This window comes from Trichomycterus rosablanca, chromosome 3 (genome assembly GCF_030014385.1).
Source record: "Trichomycterus rosablanca isolate fTriRos1 chromosome 3, fTriRos1.hap1, whole genome shotgun sequence".
NCBI classification, from domain to species: domain Eukaryota; kingdom Metazoa; phylum Chordata; class Actinopteri; order Siluriformes; family Trichomycteridae; genus Trichomycterus; species Trichomycterus rosablanca.
In genome coordinates, this window is record NC_085990.1 from 34,916,834 (window position 1) to 34,937,655 (window position 20,822).

The window sequence follows — 20,822 nt, forward strand, 5'->3', positions numbered from 1 at the left end:
GGAATAGGGACATCACAGCACCTCTAGGGCAATTCGCTTTCTCAGGATGGTTCTGTAATCAGGCGAAAAAACTGAGTTCCTAATAAAATAGATAGTATGTTGGCATTGCACGCCAGTAGAAAACTAGACTGGACCAAGCAGCCAGGCATCACAGTTTTAGAGATATAACGTTTGCTAACAGAGAAGCTGGCAAGTGTGAGAGGGAGAAACCATAATATGTAGAAAAACTTCCATCTGAAGCAAATTAATGCTTAGGTGTAGGTGATTGCAATCAAGAGAAACTGACACATCCATCATCTGCTCCTCCATACCCCCTCTGCTGGCCAAAATGGTAATTCTTAATGGCATGATTCTTACCGTGGTTCACTATGTGGTTGCAACTTCCGTAGCCTCCATGTTACACATATAAATACATCCTTTTTGTTCATATTTATTATATTTAAATACTTAAATAAAATACTTTTTAACTAAATAAATTAAATACTTTTTTTCTCCCCACTTACTTAAAAATTCTAAGATTAAAAAAGACCATAAACACATTAAGAAAGACACATGGCTACTTAAATAATTTATGATGTAAACAGTATAATGCTAAAATAATTCATTTAGTTGTTCTATTCACTGTATTTTCTAATAATGAAGAATTAGCATAAATAAAGTTAAAAAAGTATATACATACCAGCTCGAACATCCTCCTCCGTGATCTGTGTATACATAACGGGCAACAGCACTGACATTAACTGCAATATTAACATTGTTAGGAATGCTGCCTTATGAGGTTCCCTTTTCAGGTTTCTGCAAAAATATGAAACAGAATAGACTTGATTAAAAAAACATGTATAAAACTATTTTTATATGCATTATAATTTGCATTAATAATACAAGAACTGATTTCCTGGAAGCTATACAACTATTCTTATACACTTAAGGGTGGCATGATGACTCAGCGAGTGGAGTGGGTGCCACAGCTTCGATCCAGAGTCCTGTTGACCTGCTCTTGAATCTTTGCCTCTAGTAAGAGTCTTGTCATGTTCTTTCCATGTATGGATTTTTCTTGTTATTCTTTTTTTCTTTCCAGCTTCCAAGGACACTAACAAAACTAGATAAGAATCACTCAGGAATGATAAGGACCAATTTTTTGTTTGTGGTCACCACCTGCAAAACCATTCCCTTTAGCCTCTCCATTGCTTCTGTTGTCACCAAAACAAATGAAACTGATTCACAATCGCTTATAATTCCTAACCGGACAGTGAATAAAATCACTGAAGTTTGATTATTGTGGTGTTATATTGAGATTAAGGGTTAGTTCTTAATTTTTGAGAAGTGTGTTTTGATCCGACACCATTTGGTGTAAAATGTGAAAACAAATATTTGTGTCGGGTAGTACATTTTGATGGTACTAAAAATCCCATTTCCAGAAACGTTGGAACATTTTGAAAAATGCTATGAAAACAAAACCATGGACTACTGAGCAGAAGTTTTGTATCAAGCAAGAATGAGCAAAAATTCCACTTAAAAAAACAACAATTAATGTCCTTTCAAATCTGTGTATTTTTACAATATACAATAAGATTGGTCAGTAAAAGCATTTAAAACATTTTTTTTTGTACTTTTATCAGGTAAATGAAGGTTAAAGAGAATTAATCAAGCACAGATTCTCGTTTTTCCAGAAATGGAGGTTCTATATGGATATGTTTGACTTTAACTGTACACACATTCAAAATACACAAATGCAAATAAACACTTAAGCCAATAAAACTAGAGACATTGTGTTGCAAACATTTAGGCTATACCACATGCATCTAAAAGATTAGAGCTGGCAATTGTTCAGCTGTTCTTTTAAACACCTTGTTTTGCTTGCTTTACTCATTTGTAAACTCAGCTCAGTCACATCCTGTTCTGCTTAGTATAGGGGCGCAAAAACAGCATCAAAGAAACTAATATGTTTTAGGAAATTCTGTACTGACGCCTTTTTGGGAGGAAAAAGGACCTCTTTCATTTTGCTGAATGTCATTTTTTTCAATATGTTGAGAGTTCAGTTTTATTCCTTCTTGTAATTCTTTTAAGAGGTGTTTTTCTCAGCTGCTATATGACTGCATGTTCCTGTTTTTGCTTTGTTTTTCTGTCTGTCAGTGACGTGTACTGGCTATCTTACAGACCTCAGACAGAGGCCAAACAAAATAGCAATCTAACTTGAAAGCTGGTCAGTAGATTATAAAAATAAACTTTTTACTTAGACCTCAACACTGCAGAACTGTGGACATGCACATGCATAGTGCTAAGAAAAAAAGAATTCATGTCTTTTTTACATACATGTTTTTTACAAGCTAACTTGGAGCTTTTATTATTTAGTCAGGGTAGTGGTGGCTCAGCAATATTTATTTATTTATTTTATTATTTATTTAGGATTTTAATTGTTTTACACACTTTGGTATCATTCACAAGTTTAATGTCAAACACAGTCATGGACAATTTTGTATCTCCAATTCACCTCAATTGCATGTCTTTGGACTGTGGGAGGAAACCGGAGTTCCCAAAGAAAACCCACACAGACACTGAGAAAACATGCAAACTCCACAAAGAAAGGAACCAGACTGCCCCACCTGGGGATCGAACCCAGGACCTTCTTGCTGTAAAGGCGACAGTGCTAGACTCAATGGACTGTTGATTAGAATTCTAAGTTTAATCCACCAACAAGCTGCTACTGTTGGGTCCCTAAGCAAGATCATTCATTTTTGGTTGCTTGAATTGTACCCTGTATTAGTTTTAAGTCTCTTTGATTAAAAAACGTTTGCCAGATGCTAAAAAATTAAAAAAGGAAAATGTAGTCATTTTCTCAGAAAAGATATAAAAAGAAACTAAAATGTTAGATGCTCAACTAAGATGAATACCTAATACCTAAGGGATAAATACCTAACACTTGCTATTTCAGCTGGAAGTACAAACCTAAATACAAAAAAAAATTGAACTGTAGCCAAATCTAAATAAATACAGACAAAATGATTTGCTAAACTATTTGGCCTGCATTTAATTGACTTTAATTTAACAGAAAGATGATGTATTTAGTTTTGTATTTAGTTATGTTTTAGTTAATCAATGTGTTAAGTAAATATATATTATATATTGTACAGATATACAAGGGTTCTTCAAAAAGTTTCCGCACTTTTACATTTTGGTTGGAAAGGATGGGAGGAGTAGTAATTGGTCGTGTCTGAGAGACTGAGAGAGCTTGTAGTCCAAATTTAGCGCCATCTGATTTCCACCTTTTTGGACCACTCAAAGAAGCTTTAAGGGGAAGAAGATTTTCATGTGATGATGATGTGAAAGCAGCGGTGCATCAGTGGCTACGCTTAAACAAAAACATTTTTTGCTGATGGCATTAAAAAGTTGGTACGATGCTGGTAAAAAATTCATTGGAAGGTGACTAGAAAATGTATGTAATTTGTTTTTGAAATTCTTAATAAATTTTTTTTTTAAAGTGAGGAAACTTTTTGAAGAACCCTCATATATCTGTACAATCCCTCATATAAGCATTTTAAATTTGATGGTACATGAGCAAGTATATCATTGTTTTATTTAATCTTTTCTTTTAACACTGTTTTGTAATCATTTGGGACCTGATGACAGTTGTTGTAGTTACAAAGGTGAATTTATTTCTATTGTTGTTTAATATAACACTTTAGCTAAACAACAGTATAAGGTCTCTATTGTCCTGTATCCCATTTTATAATGCAGCACACATTTTAATGAGAAACAGGTCTGGACTGCACAAAGGCCAAATCTAGCAGCTGCATTATCTAACTGCTACTTGTCACACTGTTGTAACAAAATGTGGCTATAAAATGACTGTCATCTAACTGATGGTATTTTATGCACATACCAATGGTATAATCAAGCCGTAGCCTAGTGGTTAAGGTACTGGATTAGTAATCAAAAGGTCACTGGTTCAAGCCCCACCATTGCCGTAGCCTAGTGGTTAGAGTACTGGATTAGTAATCAAAAGGTCGCTGGTTCAAGCCCCACCATTGCCGTAGCCTAGTGGTTAAGGTACTGGACTAGTAATCAGAAGGTTGCTGGTTCAAGCCCCACCACTGCCAGGTTGCTGCTGTTGGACCCCTGAGCAAGGTCCTTAACCCTCAATTGCTCAGACTGTGAACTGTGATGTAAGTCACTTTGGATAAAGGTGTCTGCTAAATGCAGTATATGTAAAAAAAAAAGCAAGTTACCCCAACAAACAACATACTTTGTTTTTTGAACTTTGCATTGGTAACAATTGCTAATATTTCTTTTTTTGACACAGAAAACATATTTGGTGGACTCCTTAGATCACAGCACAAGTTTTCACTTTCCACACCACAGCAGTCTATCTCAGATGAGCTTGAGCCCTGAGAAGTTAATTATGAATCAGAATGTTGTTGGTATATGGCTTTCTCGTTGCATAGTTAAGTTTAAACTTTGTAGGTGCATTGATACAGGTTTTCTCAAATGTTTATGAGCCCTTGTGGTCAAATTCATTACAAAAGCATGTCTGTCATATTGGTTTTTGGCCAATAGATTTCATTGGATTTTAAAAATATTCAATAATGCTAATAATTTGTTCTTAAGCTGTTGAAGAACTTGCTAAAGTAGTTTCTTTGCAAAGTGGCAAACTCTGACCCATCCTTGCAGGTAAACTGAGCTTTTTGTTTATGTTCATTTTAAACCCAATAACGTCACCATCAGCTATGGAAAGGACTAAGATTCCAAAGCAGGTGTTTCCACCAACTTTCCAGTGTCCTGTCCCAACCTTTTTGGAATTTGTTGCAAGCATCAAATAAGGAATTAGTGTTTATTTAAAAAAATAAGAACTGAAATGATGAAGTAAATATTACATTCATACAATCATTTTCTTTGCACTGCTTTATTTGAACAGCAGCAAATAGTTGCACTTGGGTCAACCACAACCTCTGGCATTTCATTCAAACACAGCTTTTTTACTTTTACAATTGCTACCACAGCCACATACACGAAGCAAGTTGCATTTTTACTGGTGCTTTATGAGCGCTGTTTTGAACTGAGTCACCCTTAAACACAAAAATGGCTTCACATCAGTCATTCCTACAAAAACAGGGTTTTAAACAATAGTATATATATATATGTGATTGTAACTTCTGCTGCTGCTGCACCACCCCTGACATTTATCTTTGTCTTTCAGACTGACTGCATGTAGATGCAGATGTGTACTAACTCTTTTATCTTTTTGAAATGAGTTCTGTAAGTATCTTTGTTGTTTCTAGTGTCAGTTTGGCTCTGCGCTGATGCTTACACTCCTTTGAGCACAGGCAAAGTCAGACTATGGGCGCTCAGATGGTGCTGTGGTTTAATGGGCTAGCCCACCAGAGCCTAGATTTTTGCCCAGTTGAATATCTGTGAAGAGACCTTAGGATGGCAGTTTGCAGACACTCACTATTGAATATGACAAAGCTTGAGTAGATCTGCACACCTATTTCACCTTCTCCACTTTTTATTACATTACAGACTCATTCTATAATAGATTGAGTTCATTTTTGTCACAAAATTCTACACAATACAGCCCACAATGACAAAGTGAAAGCAGGTTTTTATACATTTGTGCTAATTTATTAAAAATCAAAATGTAAAATATCATATGTACACAAGTGTGCACACCCTTTGATATCAGACCCAAAAGTGAGCTGAGGTGCATTTTGTTTTCACTGATACTGCTTAAGATGTTTCTACAATTTAATTGTAATTTAGTCCAATTAAAAATTCAATTGATTGGACATGATTGGTGATTGCCAACACCTGCCTATATAAGGTCCCACAGTTGACAGTGCATATCAGAGCAACCTAAAAGCCATGGGGTCAAAGGAATTATCTGCAGACCTCAGAAACAGGATTGTGTCAAGGCATAGATCTGGAGAATGGTGCAGAAAAATTGCTGCAGCTTTACAGGTCCCAAAGAGCACAGTGGCCACCATCATTCGTAAAGTTTGGAACCACCAAAAATCTTCCTAGACCTGGCCGCCCGGCCATACTGAGCGATCGGGAAAGACGGGGTCACTCTGACAGAGCTCCAGGAGAACCTATCAGAAGATCGACCATCCAGGCAGCACTCCACAAATCACGCCTTTATGGTAGAGTGGCAAGACGAAAGCCACTTCTTAGTAAAAGGTACATGACAGCCTGCTTAGAGTTCGCCAAAAGGCAACTAGAGGACTCTTAAACCATGAGAAACAAGATTCTCTGGTCTGATGAAACCAAACTTGAACTTTTTGGCCTGAATACCAAGCCTTGAAGCTGTAGTTGCTGCCAAAGGTGCACTAACCAAGTATTAGGCTAAGGGTGTGTGTAGAGATATGTAACCCCTAAATAAATCATTTTTGTCAATAAAATAAAATTGCATATTTTCTAAACCCTGTTTTCACTTCGAAATGACTGGTGATTGTGTATAGATGTTTGAGGCAAAAAAAGAACTCAATCTATTATAGAATGAGTCTGTAATGTAATAAAACGTGGAGAAAGTGAAAGGGGTATGCAGACTTGATTGTCTTGACTGTATAATATCAACAAATAACTCAAGCATCATACTTATATTTTGTTACCTTTTATCTCTAATCATAAACAGATTATAAACAAAAATCAGCATCCTGAAACCATTCAAATGAGTTCATACTAACTATTATTTCTCTTTCACCACTAACATTGAAATAACCCAGAAATACATGCATGTGGCTGTACTTAGAGTGGATATTGCTGCATAACAAATAAACAAAATCATTTTTATTCAGAACGTGAGTGCATGAGAGGCAGGCATATACAGCTGGTGAACATGTGGAGCAAAGCTCATGCTCAATCGTGTGCCATTGCCCATTTCTGTGTTTTTTGCACCCCTGGTTAAACCCACTGATTGGCTTCTGAACTGAAGGAGACTCAAAACATGCTATGGTATACTATTTAAAGGTTTTTATAATGTCCTTAGTGTTGACTTGAACTTTATACAGTAGAATAAGAAAGCACTCCAAATTTTTTTGCACATTTTGAACACTGTGTTGAGGATTTGATTTTAAAATAATGGAACTGCTGTTTTTTACCCATCTACATGTAATTACTCACAATAACAAAATAAAAACATGACATTTTTTAAATAAATTACAAATTACAATTGTATAATTATATATATATATATATATATATATATATATATATATATATATATATATATATATATATATATATATAATTATACATTTGTAATTTGTATTTCAGCCATAACATTAAAACCACCTCCTTGTTTCTACACACTGTCCATTTTATCTACTTACCATATAGAAACATTTTGTAGTTCTACAATTACTGACCCATGGGCAGCGTCCTGTGACCACTGATGAAGGTCAAGAAGATGACCAACTCAAACAGCAGCAATAGATGAGCGATTGTCTCTGACTTTACATCTACAAGGTGGACCAACTAGGTAGGAGTGTCTAATAGAGTGGACAGTGAGTGGACACAGTATTTAAAAACTCCAGCAGCACTGCTGTGTCTGATCCACTCATACCAGCACAACACACACTAACACACCACCACCATGTCATTGTCACTGCAGTGCTGAGAATGATCCACCACCTAAATAATACCTGCTCTCTGGTGGTCCTGTGGGGGTCCTGACCATTGAAGATATGTAGAGAAACAGATGGACTAGAGTCAGTAATTGTAGAACTACAAAGTGCTTCTATATGGTAAGTGGAGCTGATAAAATGGACAGTGAATGTAGAAACAAGGAGGTGGTTTTAATGTTATGGCTGATCAGTGTAAATATATAGTTAAATTATTCTAAAATGTGGTCAAATACATTTGCTTTAAATATCCTTGATATGTGTCTAGAACTTAATTGGAGTCTACCTGTTGCAATTTAAACTGAATGGACATAGTTTGGAAAGACACACAACTAGATATACAGTGCCATCAGAAAGTATTCACACCCCTTCACTTTTTCCACATTTTGTTACGTTACAGACATATTCGAAATCTGATTTGAGTATAGTTTTCTTTTAAAAAATCTACACAAAATAGCCCATAATGACAAAGTGAAAACATGTTTTCAGACATTTTTGTAAATCTTTTAAAAATGTAAACTTTTAAACATAATAGGTACATAAGTATTCACACCCTTTGCTATGACGCTCAAAATTGAGCTCAGGTGCATCCAGTTTACACTGATCATCCTTGAGATGCTTCTACTACTTGATTGGAGACCACCTGTGATAAATTCAGTTGATTGAACATAATTTGGAATGGCACACACTTGTCTATAAAAGGTCTCACAGTTGACAGTGCATATCAGAGCAGAAACCAAGCAATGAAGTCAAAGGAATTGTCTTTAGACCTCCGAGACCGGATTGTGTCAAGGCACAAATCGGGGGAAGGATACAAAAAGATTTCGACAGCATTGAAGGTCCCGAAAAGCACTGTGGTCTCCATTATTCGGAAATGGAAGAAGTTTGGAACCACCAGAACCCTCCCTAGATCTGGCCGCCCGACCAAATTAAGTAATCGGGGAAGATGGGCCTTGGTCAGAGAGCTGACCAAGAACCCAATGGTCACTAAGGCAGAGCTCCAGTGTTACCTTGTGGAGATAGGACAACCATCCAGTAGGTCAACTATTGCTAACACACTCCACCAATCAGGCCTTTATGGTAGAGTGGCCAGATGGAAGCCACTCCTCACTAAAAGGCACATGGAAGTCAGCTTAAGGATTCTCAGACCAGAGGAATCAAAATTCTCTGTTCTGATGAAACCAAAATAGAACTTTTTGGCCTGAACTACAAGCGTCATGTCTGGAGAAAAACAGGCACTGCTCATCGCCTGGCTAACACCATCCCTACTGTCAAGCATGGTGGTGGCAGCATCATGCTGTGGGGATGTTATTCTGCGGCAGGAACTGGGCGACTAGTCCGCATAGAGGGTAAGATGACAGCAGCCAAATATAGAGAGATTCTTTAAGAAAACCTGCTTCAGAGTGCTCTGGAACTCAGACTAGGGCGACGATTCATCTTCCAAAACGACAATGACCCAAAGCACACAGCCAAGATAACAAAGGAGTGGCTTCAGGAGCAGTCTGTGAATGTCCTTGAGTGGCCCAGCCAGAGCGTCGGACTTGAATCCAATTGAACATCTCTGGAAAGACCTAAAAATGGCTGTCTACAGATGCTGCCCATGCAACCTGACTGAGCTTGAGAGGATCTGCAGAGAAGAATGGGAGAAAATGCCCAAAAACAGGTGTGCCAAGCTTGTACGGACATACCCAAGAAGACTTGAGGCTGTGATTGCTGCCAAAGGTGCTTTAACAAAATATTAAGCCATGGGTGTGAATACTTATGTACCTATTATGTATAAATGTTTACATTTTTAATAAATTTACAAAAATGTCTGAAAACATGTTTTCACTTTGTCTTTTTGGGCTATTTCATGTAGATTTTTTAAAAGAAAACTACTGTATACTCAAATCGGTTTTCAAATATGTCTGTAACGTAACAAAATGTGGAAAAAGTGAAGGGGTGTGAATACTTTCTGATGGCACTGTATAAGGGCCCACAAATTACAATACATTGTCAGGACAAAAACCAAGCCATTAAGTCCAAGACACTGTCTTCAGAGCAATGATACAAAATATTATATTAAGCTTTGCTTGCTCCCTGGACAAAAGTGGCCTCAATAAATTTTAAATGGAAAAAGTTTGGCACCACCTTAAACCTTCCTAGACAATTGGGTGCAAATTGGGCATCAAAGCAAGAAAGGTCTTGGTCAGGGAGATAAGAAAGAACTCAACAATCACTCTAAAAGAGCTCCAAAAGTCATGTGCAGGGAAGATAGAACAATAATCAGGCACTAACAGCAGAGTGACAAGACGGAGGACACTGTTAATTAAAAGGCATATAAAGAAAAACCCATAAAACATGTATTTAGGTTCTCATCATGGCATTAAGTTTTTATTATTATTATTATTTTCATCAGCTGCTTTGTACTGATCGGGGTTGAAGCGAATTCGGTTTCAAAGGGGAAAACTGGGCACAAAGCAAGAAAACCCTGGACAGGACGTCAATCTATTGCATAGGTCTGCTGAAATTCCAACCTGGGGCATTTCTATTCAAAATTAAATCCACAACACAATAAGATTTAGCAATAATTTAACTTGAATGCTTTTGTTTAAATGTATTTAATGCTTTTGTTTAAATATATTTGTATGTAGCTGTATTTTAAGAGTATTCTGAATATTTTAGTATTTTGCTTCTGAGTTTATCAAAATATATAACTGAATATCATAAGGACAGTGTATTCTGTCAGTGATTCTGCCCAATCTGCTAAATATATGCTATTTTTCACATTTCAATCCCAGCTAAGAATTTCTGTGTTTCAAGCCACTAGACGTAAAATGTGTGCTTCTCTCTGTCAACAACATACACTGTCTTTATTAGATGCTTCTTTACCTGCTAGACTGCACACATTGTAAACAAGTTTACTCCAAATCTTTGTTGTGTTGTTAGATGGCTGAACCTTTGATCTTTATCAGCCTGAGCTCAGATGGTACCATGGAGAAACAGGTCAGTCATGCTACAACTGAAATATGATATGACCACATACTGTGCCAGGAGGGCCAGTAAGGATTACAAATAAATTATGTACAGTTGACCTCAGTAAATTGCAGTAAATAGAGTAAGCATGTACTAAACAGTGAAGTGGGTTACAAAAACATGATTAACTGCCTGAGTAAAACATTTGTAGCATTCCTACCAGCTACAAGAATAGATTCATCTTTACTGACAGCCAAATTACTACTATACATCTATCATTATTTAATAATTCATTAGTTCATTCATTAATTCATTCTTTTTTTAATTTTTAATACCCACTTTTTCCTGATGAGGATTATGGTGGGTACAACACAACCCAGGAACAACTGGCTGTAAGGAAGTGTGGACACTGGACAGGGCACCAATGCATCATAGGGCACAAAACTTACAACTAGGGGCAAGTTAGAGCAATGTACCTCTTACATGTTTTAGAAAGTGGGAGGAAACCAAAGAAGCAAAACTAACCAATGGACATCCACAAAGACCAGACACAAAACAACAGACAGTTGCAAGATAACAGTTAAGAAACACATCCAAACAATATTTATACAATTTAAATTGTTTATATATTAATTTTACACTGAGATTTATTATTTACAATCTGAATGGATAACGTGTGTGAACCTTAATGTGAATAAATTGTCCAAAACTCAATTGTTTCTGATAATAACATGAGCTTTGTGATGTAGGTCATAGAGTTGCCCTGACATACAAAAAGCACAAAGGGTTTTTTTAAGATCATAACATGAGCACAATATGCAGCGTTGCTGAAAGCGAATACACACAAAATATAAGACACAAAATATATTCTCTTTAAACAGATGACAGAAAAGGAAGATCTTTTTGGCAGATATACAAAACATGTAGCCATGTACACTAACACCAAAATGTCATCCAAACTGAGAAGCATGGTGGAGAATGCATTATGGTTTGGACTCAGGGTCTTGCAAACAGGGTCTTGTTTGTTTGTTTTACACCTTTTACAGTAGATTGTCAGGGTGGTGATCTATCACTTGAAGCTTAGCAGAAGTGTAATGAACAAACAAGACAATAACCAATAGATCACAAACAAATTAATACCAGAATTGTTTGAATAGAGGAAGATATGGCAAGGGTGGCAAATCAGATTTCTGTTCATTAGAGAACTGTCAGAATAGTCTAAACTGCCTTGGTTGCTATCAGACAGACAGATAGATACCAAAACTTATACAAACAAACTGGCAAAAAACTCTGGCAACTATATACACATAAATGGGCGCATTTTCTGACAGTTCATTCTTATGCTGCCTAAAAATACACTACCACAAATTGCTGCTGCCTTTCATACTATAATAAATGACGTGTCTGCCATTGTTGTTCTTATTCTTAACCTTTTTTTTATTTTGCTTTTTTACTGGAATACTTAAAATAAACTATTCCTCCTTTAGAACCCTGACCAAATGCTCTTTCTGAAGCTCCAGGGTATATAGTTATACCACACAAGTCCCTTAGAATAAGGCAGGCTAGTATTTCAGTGTTGTTGCTTTTTACGAGAGTAATATACTAGACTAGTATAAATTCAGTAAACAGTGAAAGTTGAATTTATTTAACTGATCTTATGCTCCTGCACCTATGTTGTATAATGGGATGAAGTCAAAGTGAATACAGATGCAGTATCAATTGGAAAAGAAGCATAAAACTAAAACATTTGAATAGTTTGGTATAATTTTCATAATCAGTATTGCTAGATTAACCATAACGCGCACACCTGACCTGTAGAGGGCGACACAGCTTAATAGTTGAAACGCGTCCTCTTAATGAATTGCAAAATATTAAACAAATTCATAGATAAACAATCTAAACATATATAATATAATGATTGATGATTATATATAATAACACCCCAAACCTGAAAGTCTGCAGTAAATGGTAAAGATAACGTAGTTTACATTTGTAATAAATATATTTGTATTTTATAATAACTAATTAGCTAATAATAATGGAAAAAATGCTGTATGCAATATCTGTTTAAAGAGGTTTTAAAAAATCACACTTACCTGCTTGCATTAGAGAAAACTTCTGTTAAGATGAAAGACTGAGTTGGAGTGTAAGATCAGTAAACTTTAGAGCAGAGAGAGGGAGAGAAGCAGCAGCGTGTTTAGCTTGCACAATGTGCAGTTCCGCGCGGAGCCGCTGGGTGGAGCCTCATCATTCACTCCGCGCGTCCTCTCTTATCCTCCTGCAGACAGTGACGTCATGCTTTCCGCTTTGGTACTGTGTTGCCATATCAAGCTTTTTAAGCCCAACAAGATTAATTCCACCACGCAGAACTGAAATATAAATATAAACTGGGAAAACCTGAAAAATACTACTGCTACAACAAAAATATAATGTATCCAGACACTAGAAGAAATATCCCAAAATTTGAATAATGCGTAATAAAATTAATACATTATTTTCTTTTTGTTTAATTAATATTATTTATTAGGATTTTAATGTCATGTTTTACACACTTTGGTTACAGTCATGTCAGAAACAGTAGTTACTCATTACACAAGATTAATCAGTTCACAAGTTTAATGACAAACACACAGTGGTGTATAGTAACGAAGTAATAATAGTTTCACTTTTACTCCACTACATTTTCTAAAGAAATTGTGTACTTTTACTCCGATACATTTGACGTATGCATATTCGTTACTCGTTACAACAAAATAATAATAATAAATAAGCTAAATGATGTGAGATGTGTGACAGACTGCAGCAGGTTTGGCGAATCTGCGCTTGAAAGTTAGTTCGGCGGTTACACACATTAATGCGCATGTGCAAACAAAGTGAAGCGCGTCGTTCACCCAAAGATACGAAAATATCGGCGTATCAGAAGCTCCCCGTGCAACACACGCTGATGTAAGTTAACGATTAACAAAGTAAATTCGCCGCACCACTGATTTTTTATTTCATTATATTAACATTAACATTGTTCAGATATCTAGCTTACATTTTTGATTACATTTGAATCACAGATAGAACGTTTCACTAAATTTGTTTGGAATTAATTCAGTGCAAAACTCATGAAGAAATGTCCATTTATAAAAACTCACCTGCCGACTAATATTTCTTCATCTAATTTCTGTATTACACCGGCAGAGGAAACATTCATGGTGTTGAGGAAAATGCACGTCTTTAACCCTTTAATGTCTCAACAAGAAAATGATGTTAAAAAATATATATTTCTTTGCTTTTCCTAGTTTTCAACGTTTCCAACTTTTCATGGATGATTTTTCAGCTGCTGCTTGAAGTTAGAAACGATGTTTTCTTAAAATAAGAATACCAATATTTTTTTTGTTTAAAACATGCCAATCAGGGAGTAGATACGACCCAAACAAGATGATTTAAATACAGCTTATTTTTACCCAAATATTTCGATTTAAACTAATAGTTGAGCAGAACATTAAAGGGTTAAAAATGCCACACGATTTGTTAAACTTTTGAGTTAATATATATCTATGACTTGAATGTACTACTCAAATAAAAAAAAATGGGACAGTATAGAAAATGCAAATGAAATGAATGCAGTGTTTCTTACATTTACATCGACTCTTATTCCATCGTAACCCAAAATATTTCATGTGCTGTCTGGTTAACTTCATTTAAACTCTTAACATACATAAACATACATTTTAAGCTACAAGACATTCCAAAAAAGTTGGAACAGGGCAATTTAGGGCTAGTAATAAGGTTAAAAAAATAATAATAATTATGTGTTTTCAAACAGGTGATGTCAACAGCTGATTATAATCATGATTTGGCACAAATCATGTTCAGATAAAGGAATAAAATGTATTTAATTCTATACATTCTTATGTTGTGAAGACCTGGATTTTCTTCATATTTTTCAAAATTCTGACCACTTCAGTTTATACTAACAGCATTTACTTTTACTTCTACTTTTAATACTTAAGTACATTTAATATCAGATACTTTTGATACTTAAGTACATTAAACATCAGATACTTTTAGACTTTTACTCAAGTAATATTTTAAAAGGTGACTTTTACTTCTATCAAAGTACATTTCTGGTAAGATACTTGTACTTTTAATCAAGTATGGACTTCAGGTACTTTATACACCACTGCAAACACATTAATGGACGATTTTGTATCTCCAATTCACCTCACTTGCATGTCTTTGGACTTTGGGAGGAAACCAGAGCTGGAAAAAACCAACGCAGACAAGGTATTTACCTATAGGGCAATTCAGTATCTCCAATTAACCTGACTGCATGTTTTTGGACTGTGGGAGGAAACCGGACCTCCTGGAGAGAACCCACACAGATACGGGGAGAACATGCAAACTCCTCAGAGAAAGGACTCTGGATTGAACCCAGGACCTTCTTGCTGTGAGGCGAAAGTGCTACCAACCAAGCCACTGTGCCCCCCTATTATAATTATTATTATTAAATAATAATACCAACCACATTTTTAAAAAAGGTAACACATTTTTGTCATAAGCAAATAAAACAAGAAGCTGAGATTTGGTAATTCTCTTAAACCTTTATTTAACTGGGAAAAAAAAGGAAAATTAAAATATTTTGGCTGACTTGATTATAGTTTGTAAATATTAACATTCTCAGTATGATGCCTGCAACACATTTCAAAAGTTGGGACAGCGGAAAAATAAGATTGAACAATTTGTATAATTTTTAAGTTTTATTATTTTTTAAATATTCCACAATGAGCAGGTGAATTGGTAACAGGTGTGGGTATCATGTTTGGGTATTAAAAAGAATCTACCAAATACTCTTTGCAGCAAAAATAGGTCATGACTCACCACTTTGTATTACCAGATTGTAAATAATTGAGGTCTTTTAGGATTAAGCAAATCTGAAGAAATCTTAGTTTGTGTAAATCAGTCCTGGAAACCCTCTGCTGAATGTGAGTGACCTCTAAGCCTTTGCATAAGAAACCATCATGTTTCTCTAATAAATATATGAGAAAACAGTTGTCAGTTAACACAGTCCACTGCTGCATCAGAAAATGCAACCTGAAACTCTGTTGTACAAAGAAAAAGCCCTACAGCACTTTTATGCAGAAAAGCTGCCAAATTATTTGTGCCTGAACTAATCTCAGCACGTGTGCTGTGGTCAGATGAGTCCATGTTTTAGCTTGTTTTCAGGAAAAACAGACACCAAGTTCTCAGTGCCAAAGACAGAAATGAACATCCAAACTGTTATCAGCGATCATTCTAAATACTATATTTATACTGCGGCAGTGGTGGAGTCAAGGCCAGGGCATTAGGAAATATTTTGCGTTCTTTTATTGAGAAAAAAATGCTTTTGATGTGTAAGAAAGATCTATTTTTTCACCATGGTTGGTACACACAGGAGGGCTAGGGTAATCTAAAGTGTTAAGCCAGGTTTTACATTTTATTGCAAATCGTATATTGTATACTATGTATGTGACCAATAAATCTTGACTCTAATCTAATAAATCTATTGTTAAGTTCCTAATAAAAACACAACCATATTTAAATCCTGTTTCAGATTACAATGCTTTTTAACAATTAATTGTGCACCGGCATTTTTGGTCATTTTTTTGTAAATCGCACATACCCTTGCTTCTATTTTTCAAAATTAGACCTAATTTACAGTATATTAGTATCTTGATCTATTGGGTATATTAAGAAACAAAAACAATAGTTTAACAGTTCAGCCTTAAAAAGTTCCATTTGCATCTCAAAGGATATGAATATAATGGGTCGGAGTTCAAAACACATGAAGTCACGCCCACACAGCTCTGTAGCTATTACTGCAGCTGGCACGGTGGGTGGAACTTGTCATAAAGATAACAATAACAAAGCCCACCCATTTAGAGCGACAATCTGATTCTCCATTCTCCATGTGAAGTTGTTCTCTGATTGAATTTAATGGCTTTAACCTCTATGAATTTATCGATGTACCACCATTTACAACATTCTTTGTAAAGATTGCTTAGATTTGCATTAGTGTAAAACCTTGATTTCCTTGAGTTTCTGTTCTTAATTGTGTTTTGCTGGAGTTATACTGACATCTACAGGCCCATAATGAAACTCAGGCAGTTTCATAACCGTTTCAGTAATAATCTGAACTGTTGTATACAATCATTTGTAGATGGCAGCTGGCAGCAGGTAGCAGCTATCAGAGAAACATCCCTGACTGCAGAATAATTATGGGCTGCCCTTTGTGGCTGCATTATTTAAAGCTCTATCAATCAATTAAACCTGACTGACCAGGTAACCAACCAACTAGGCTGTTTATTTATGGGGGGGTCTTAAGGTCTTAAGTACTAAAAATGATTTTTTTTTATTTTTCTTATCTGGAAATTAAAACCTGATTTAAAATGCTTGATGTGTAAGGGCTTTAGTTCCTGATAACATTTTACTGTAAAGACTTGGACTCTGAGGGGGGCAAATTCATTACAAACAAAGCTAAGCAAAACTATAAGTATAAAGTATACATTATATAATTTACTATATCAAAATTCCTTTACATACAACAATTTGGCTGTGTTTTAAAACCTTTAAATAATTTGGAAAATGCCTGATTATATTCCAAATCATTGTGGCTTTAGAAGCTTCTGATAGGCTAATATACATCATTTGAGTTGATTGGACTGTACCTGTGGCAGTATTTAGGGCCTACCTTCAAGGCCTACTTGCCTCTTTGCTTAACATCATCAGGAAATAAATAAAAAGCAGCCAATCTATCTGACCTCTATCTGACCTCTACAAATCTAGTACATTCTTGGGAGCAATTTTAAAACACCTGAAAGTACAACATTTATGTGTCCAAATGATAAAATGCAAGTTTAAACACCATGGGACCATGCAGTCATCAGGAAACAGACTATCAACAGAAAATGGTAAAAGAGTAGAATAAACCTTATTTACTTGAAATTTGTTTTAATTTAAAATGGTAACATGTATTTATCTAATTTGTGTATATGAAATTAGACCATTTTTTAGATGATTACAAATAAACTGGTAATCTCCAAAATATTTCCTGTTGCTCTCTGTGGTGTGTTTAAGTTTTTAATCCATTTTGCATACACAATTTACATTCATTTTACTCTCGTTTTACCCTCTCTTTGCTGCTGCAATCCTATTAAAGGTTGAGCTTAAATCAAGTAAATGAAGTCTTTGTAAAGGACCTATTCTTTAACGACAGGTCAGTGATTATACTAACTGGCAGAGTCACTTCCATATATTTTAATACTTGAAGTTTCCAAAACAGGTTTTAAAAATGGGAACATTTTCCAGTAACCAGTAGAGTGCAGTAGTGTTATGTCTAACAGTGTAGTGTTCTCAGGGTAGATATGCTTCGTTCCAGCACTGCACTATCAAATGTTAAAAACAGTTAAAAACTGATTTTCGTATATAAAAAAAAGGACTTGCTCAGAAAAATGCAAAAATCCTGATTTGCAAAAGGGTTGAAATGTAAGATTATCAGCAATAATAATAATAATAAACTGAAATTAAAAGAAAAGGTCAGTCACCCCAAATTTGGATTTGAGTTATATAGGGACCACAATGGAAATAAGTCTACGGATTTTTTGTGTTATCCCTGACTGTTTCAGTTTCTTATAAGAGGCATTGCATCTATTTAGAAAATGTGAAATGGTTCAATAAAATCAATCAATCAATCAATCAATCAATTGATATAACTTTTGCATGTACTGTATGCTTTAGAAATAACTTCCAACATTTATTCCTGTGTACGAATATTGCTGCCTTTTATGGTTGTTACAGAGCGACTTTTATTTAGCTTTAATTTTCTTTATTTGTTTTTACATAAATAAAGTCAGTTTTTAACATTGCTTTAAATATTTGGGACAAGAACGGGGGTAAACACCAATTAAGCTACTATGCTAATTGCTAATCTAAAGCTAAACATAAAAAAATCCCTTACTTAAAATTATCTACCCTAGAGGGCAGCACAGTGGCTCAGTGGGTAGCACTGTCAAGAAAACAAGAAAGTCCTGGGTTCGATCCCCAGGTGGAGCAGTCCGGTTCTTTTCTGTGTGGAGTTTGCATGTTCTTCCCACGTCTGCGTTGAGCTTCAGTTTCCTCCCACAGTCCAAAGACATGCACATTGTCCATGACTGGTTTTTTTTATGCATTTTCTCCCCTTTTTCTCCCTTTTAGTGCGTCCAATTGCCGGAATGCGTCATGCTTCCTCTCCACCAATGCCGATCCCTTCTCTGATTGAGGAGAACAAAGCTAACCTACACCCCCTCCGACACGTGGGCAGCATGCCGTATGCATCTTATCACCTACACTTTGACGAGTGCAGTGCAGCTCAGCACTATGTATGGAGGGACACACCCTGAGAGCACTCTTTTCTCTGTGCAGGCACCATCAATCAGCCAGCAGAGGTCGTAATTGCACCAGTCATGAGAAAGAGAGAGACCCCATCCGGCCTAGTCCCACCCATATCTGAACAACAGGCCAATCGTTGTTCATGTGGCCGCTCAGCCTAGCCGGCAGGCAGAGCTGAGATTCGATACGATGTATTCGAGATCCCAGCTCTGGTTCCAGCGTGTGTTTTTACCATGATAGTGTTTGACATTAAACTTGTGAACTGATAAACTGGTGTAACTACCGTTTCTGTCATGAATTTAACCAAAGTGTGCAAAACATGACATTAAAATCCTAATAAATAATACATAAAAAATAAATATCTACCCTAGACTAAAACAAACAGAACATGTTAATGACTACACTAAGCTAAATGTAACCAATATACAGGACAAGCAAGACAGTGACAAAATTAATAAGGACAAAAAGACAAGAGCAAAATATCACCAGGAATAGAGCTAGGACAGAAACAATCACAGATTCTTAACAGTACAGACATTCATTAACTCACTTAAGTGACTGCAAACAAAGAGACATATACTATACACTGGGAACTAATAGAGACATGAGGCACAGCTGGGAGTGTTTAACACAAGGATGAATCAGAAAGAGGAGGTGGAGACAAGGATCAAGTGTACACAAAAACAAACACAAAGATACCATGGGCTCAACAGAAAGACTAGACCTTGACAATGCACAATATTTATAGGTAAATTGAATATTTTCCATGCTGCATTCATGGCTTAGCTGCACAATTACAACAATTCTACAAACACCTCTATTCCCTCTATTCAGTATGTTTAGAAAGCATGTTGAAAATCCCCCCCTTTTTTCCCCCAGTTTTTATCCCCCAGTCTAGTCGTGTCCAATTACCCTGAATGCGTCCTCTATACTGATTCGACTCTTCACCGCTGACTGAGGACTCCTCTCAACTGACTTGCGCCCCCTCCGGTACGCACAGTCAGTACAGATAGTGCATTTTTCACCTGCACGAGTCGAGTTCATACACTTGACGGGCACTGTGTATGGAGGGCCACACCCCCATCAGCATTATTCCTCAGCCCTGTGCAGGCGCCATCAGTCAGCCAGCAGGGGCCGCAGTCGCACCAGTTATGAGGACCTATGATCCGACTTTCTTACCCTCTAATCCCTGAAAAACAGCCAATCGTTGTTCATACAGCCGCCCAGCCTAGTCGGAAAGGCAGAGCTGAGATTCGATACGATGTATTCGAAACCCCAACTCTGGTGAGCTAGCGTACTTTTACCGCTGCGCCACCTGAGCGGCTGAAAATCTTTTTTTAAATATTGAAGTGAAACCCATGTTTCAAGGAACAAGATTTAAACCCTTTAACATTGCAATACACTGCAAAAAATTGGTGGCTATTGGTGTGTAGCACTGTCGCCTTACAGCAAGAAGGTTTGATACCCAGGTAGAGCGGTCCAGGACCTTTCTGTGTGGAGTTTGCATGTTCTCCCCGTGTCTGGATGGGTTTCCTCCAGGAGCTCTGGTTTCCTCAGGGACAGTGGGACAGCAGGGACAGTAAGGTGTTTAAAAACTCCAGCAGCGCTGCTGTGTCTTATCCACTCATACTAGCACAACACACACTAACACACCTCCACCATTTTATGGTTCATCGGTGTACTTCATAACTATATGCACAACGTGCATCAATTTGGTACTCATAACATGTCTAATTTATTCTTTTTAATTAAATAATTTGTTTAATAGATGTTCAAAATATTGGTGGCTATTGGTGTGTAGCACTGTCGGCTTACAGCAAGAAGGTTTGATACCCAGGTAGAGCGTTCCAGGACCTT

The 20,822-nt window shown here is 36.3% G+C and overlaps 1 protein-coding gene across 1 annotated transcript in view; it reads right to left on the reverse strand.

The window, feature by feature from the left end:
• Positions 1–20,597, reverse strand: part of si:dkey-225n22.4 (collagen alpha-1(XXI) chain) — a 120,519-nt gene extending 99,922 nt beyond the window's left edge. The window contains exons 1-3 of the mRNA XM_062991196.1: positions 20,413–20,597; positions 12,668–12,940; positions 680–795 (exon numbers count right to left, since the gene is read on the reverse strand). Of these exons, the coding sequence (XP_062847266.1) occupies positions 680–755 (76 nt within the window). The 5' untranslated portion in view covers positions 756–795; positions 12,668–12,940; positions 20,413–20,597. The remainder of the gene's footprint in view (positions 1–679; positions 796–12,667; positions 12,941–20,412) is intronic.
• Positions 20,598–20,822: the final 225 nt, after the last annotated feature.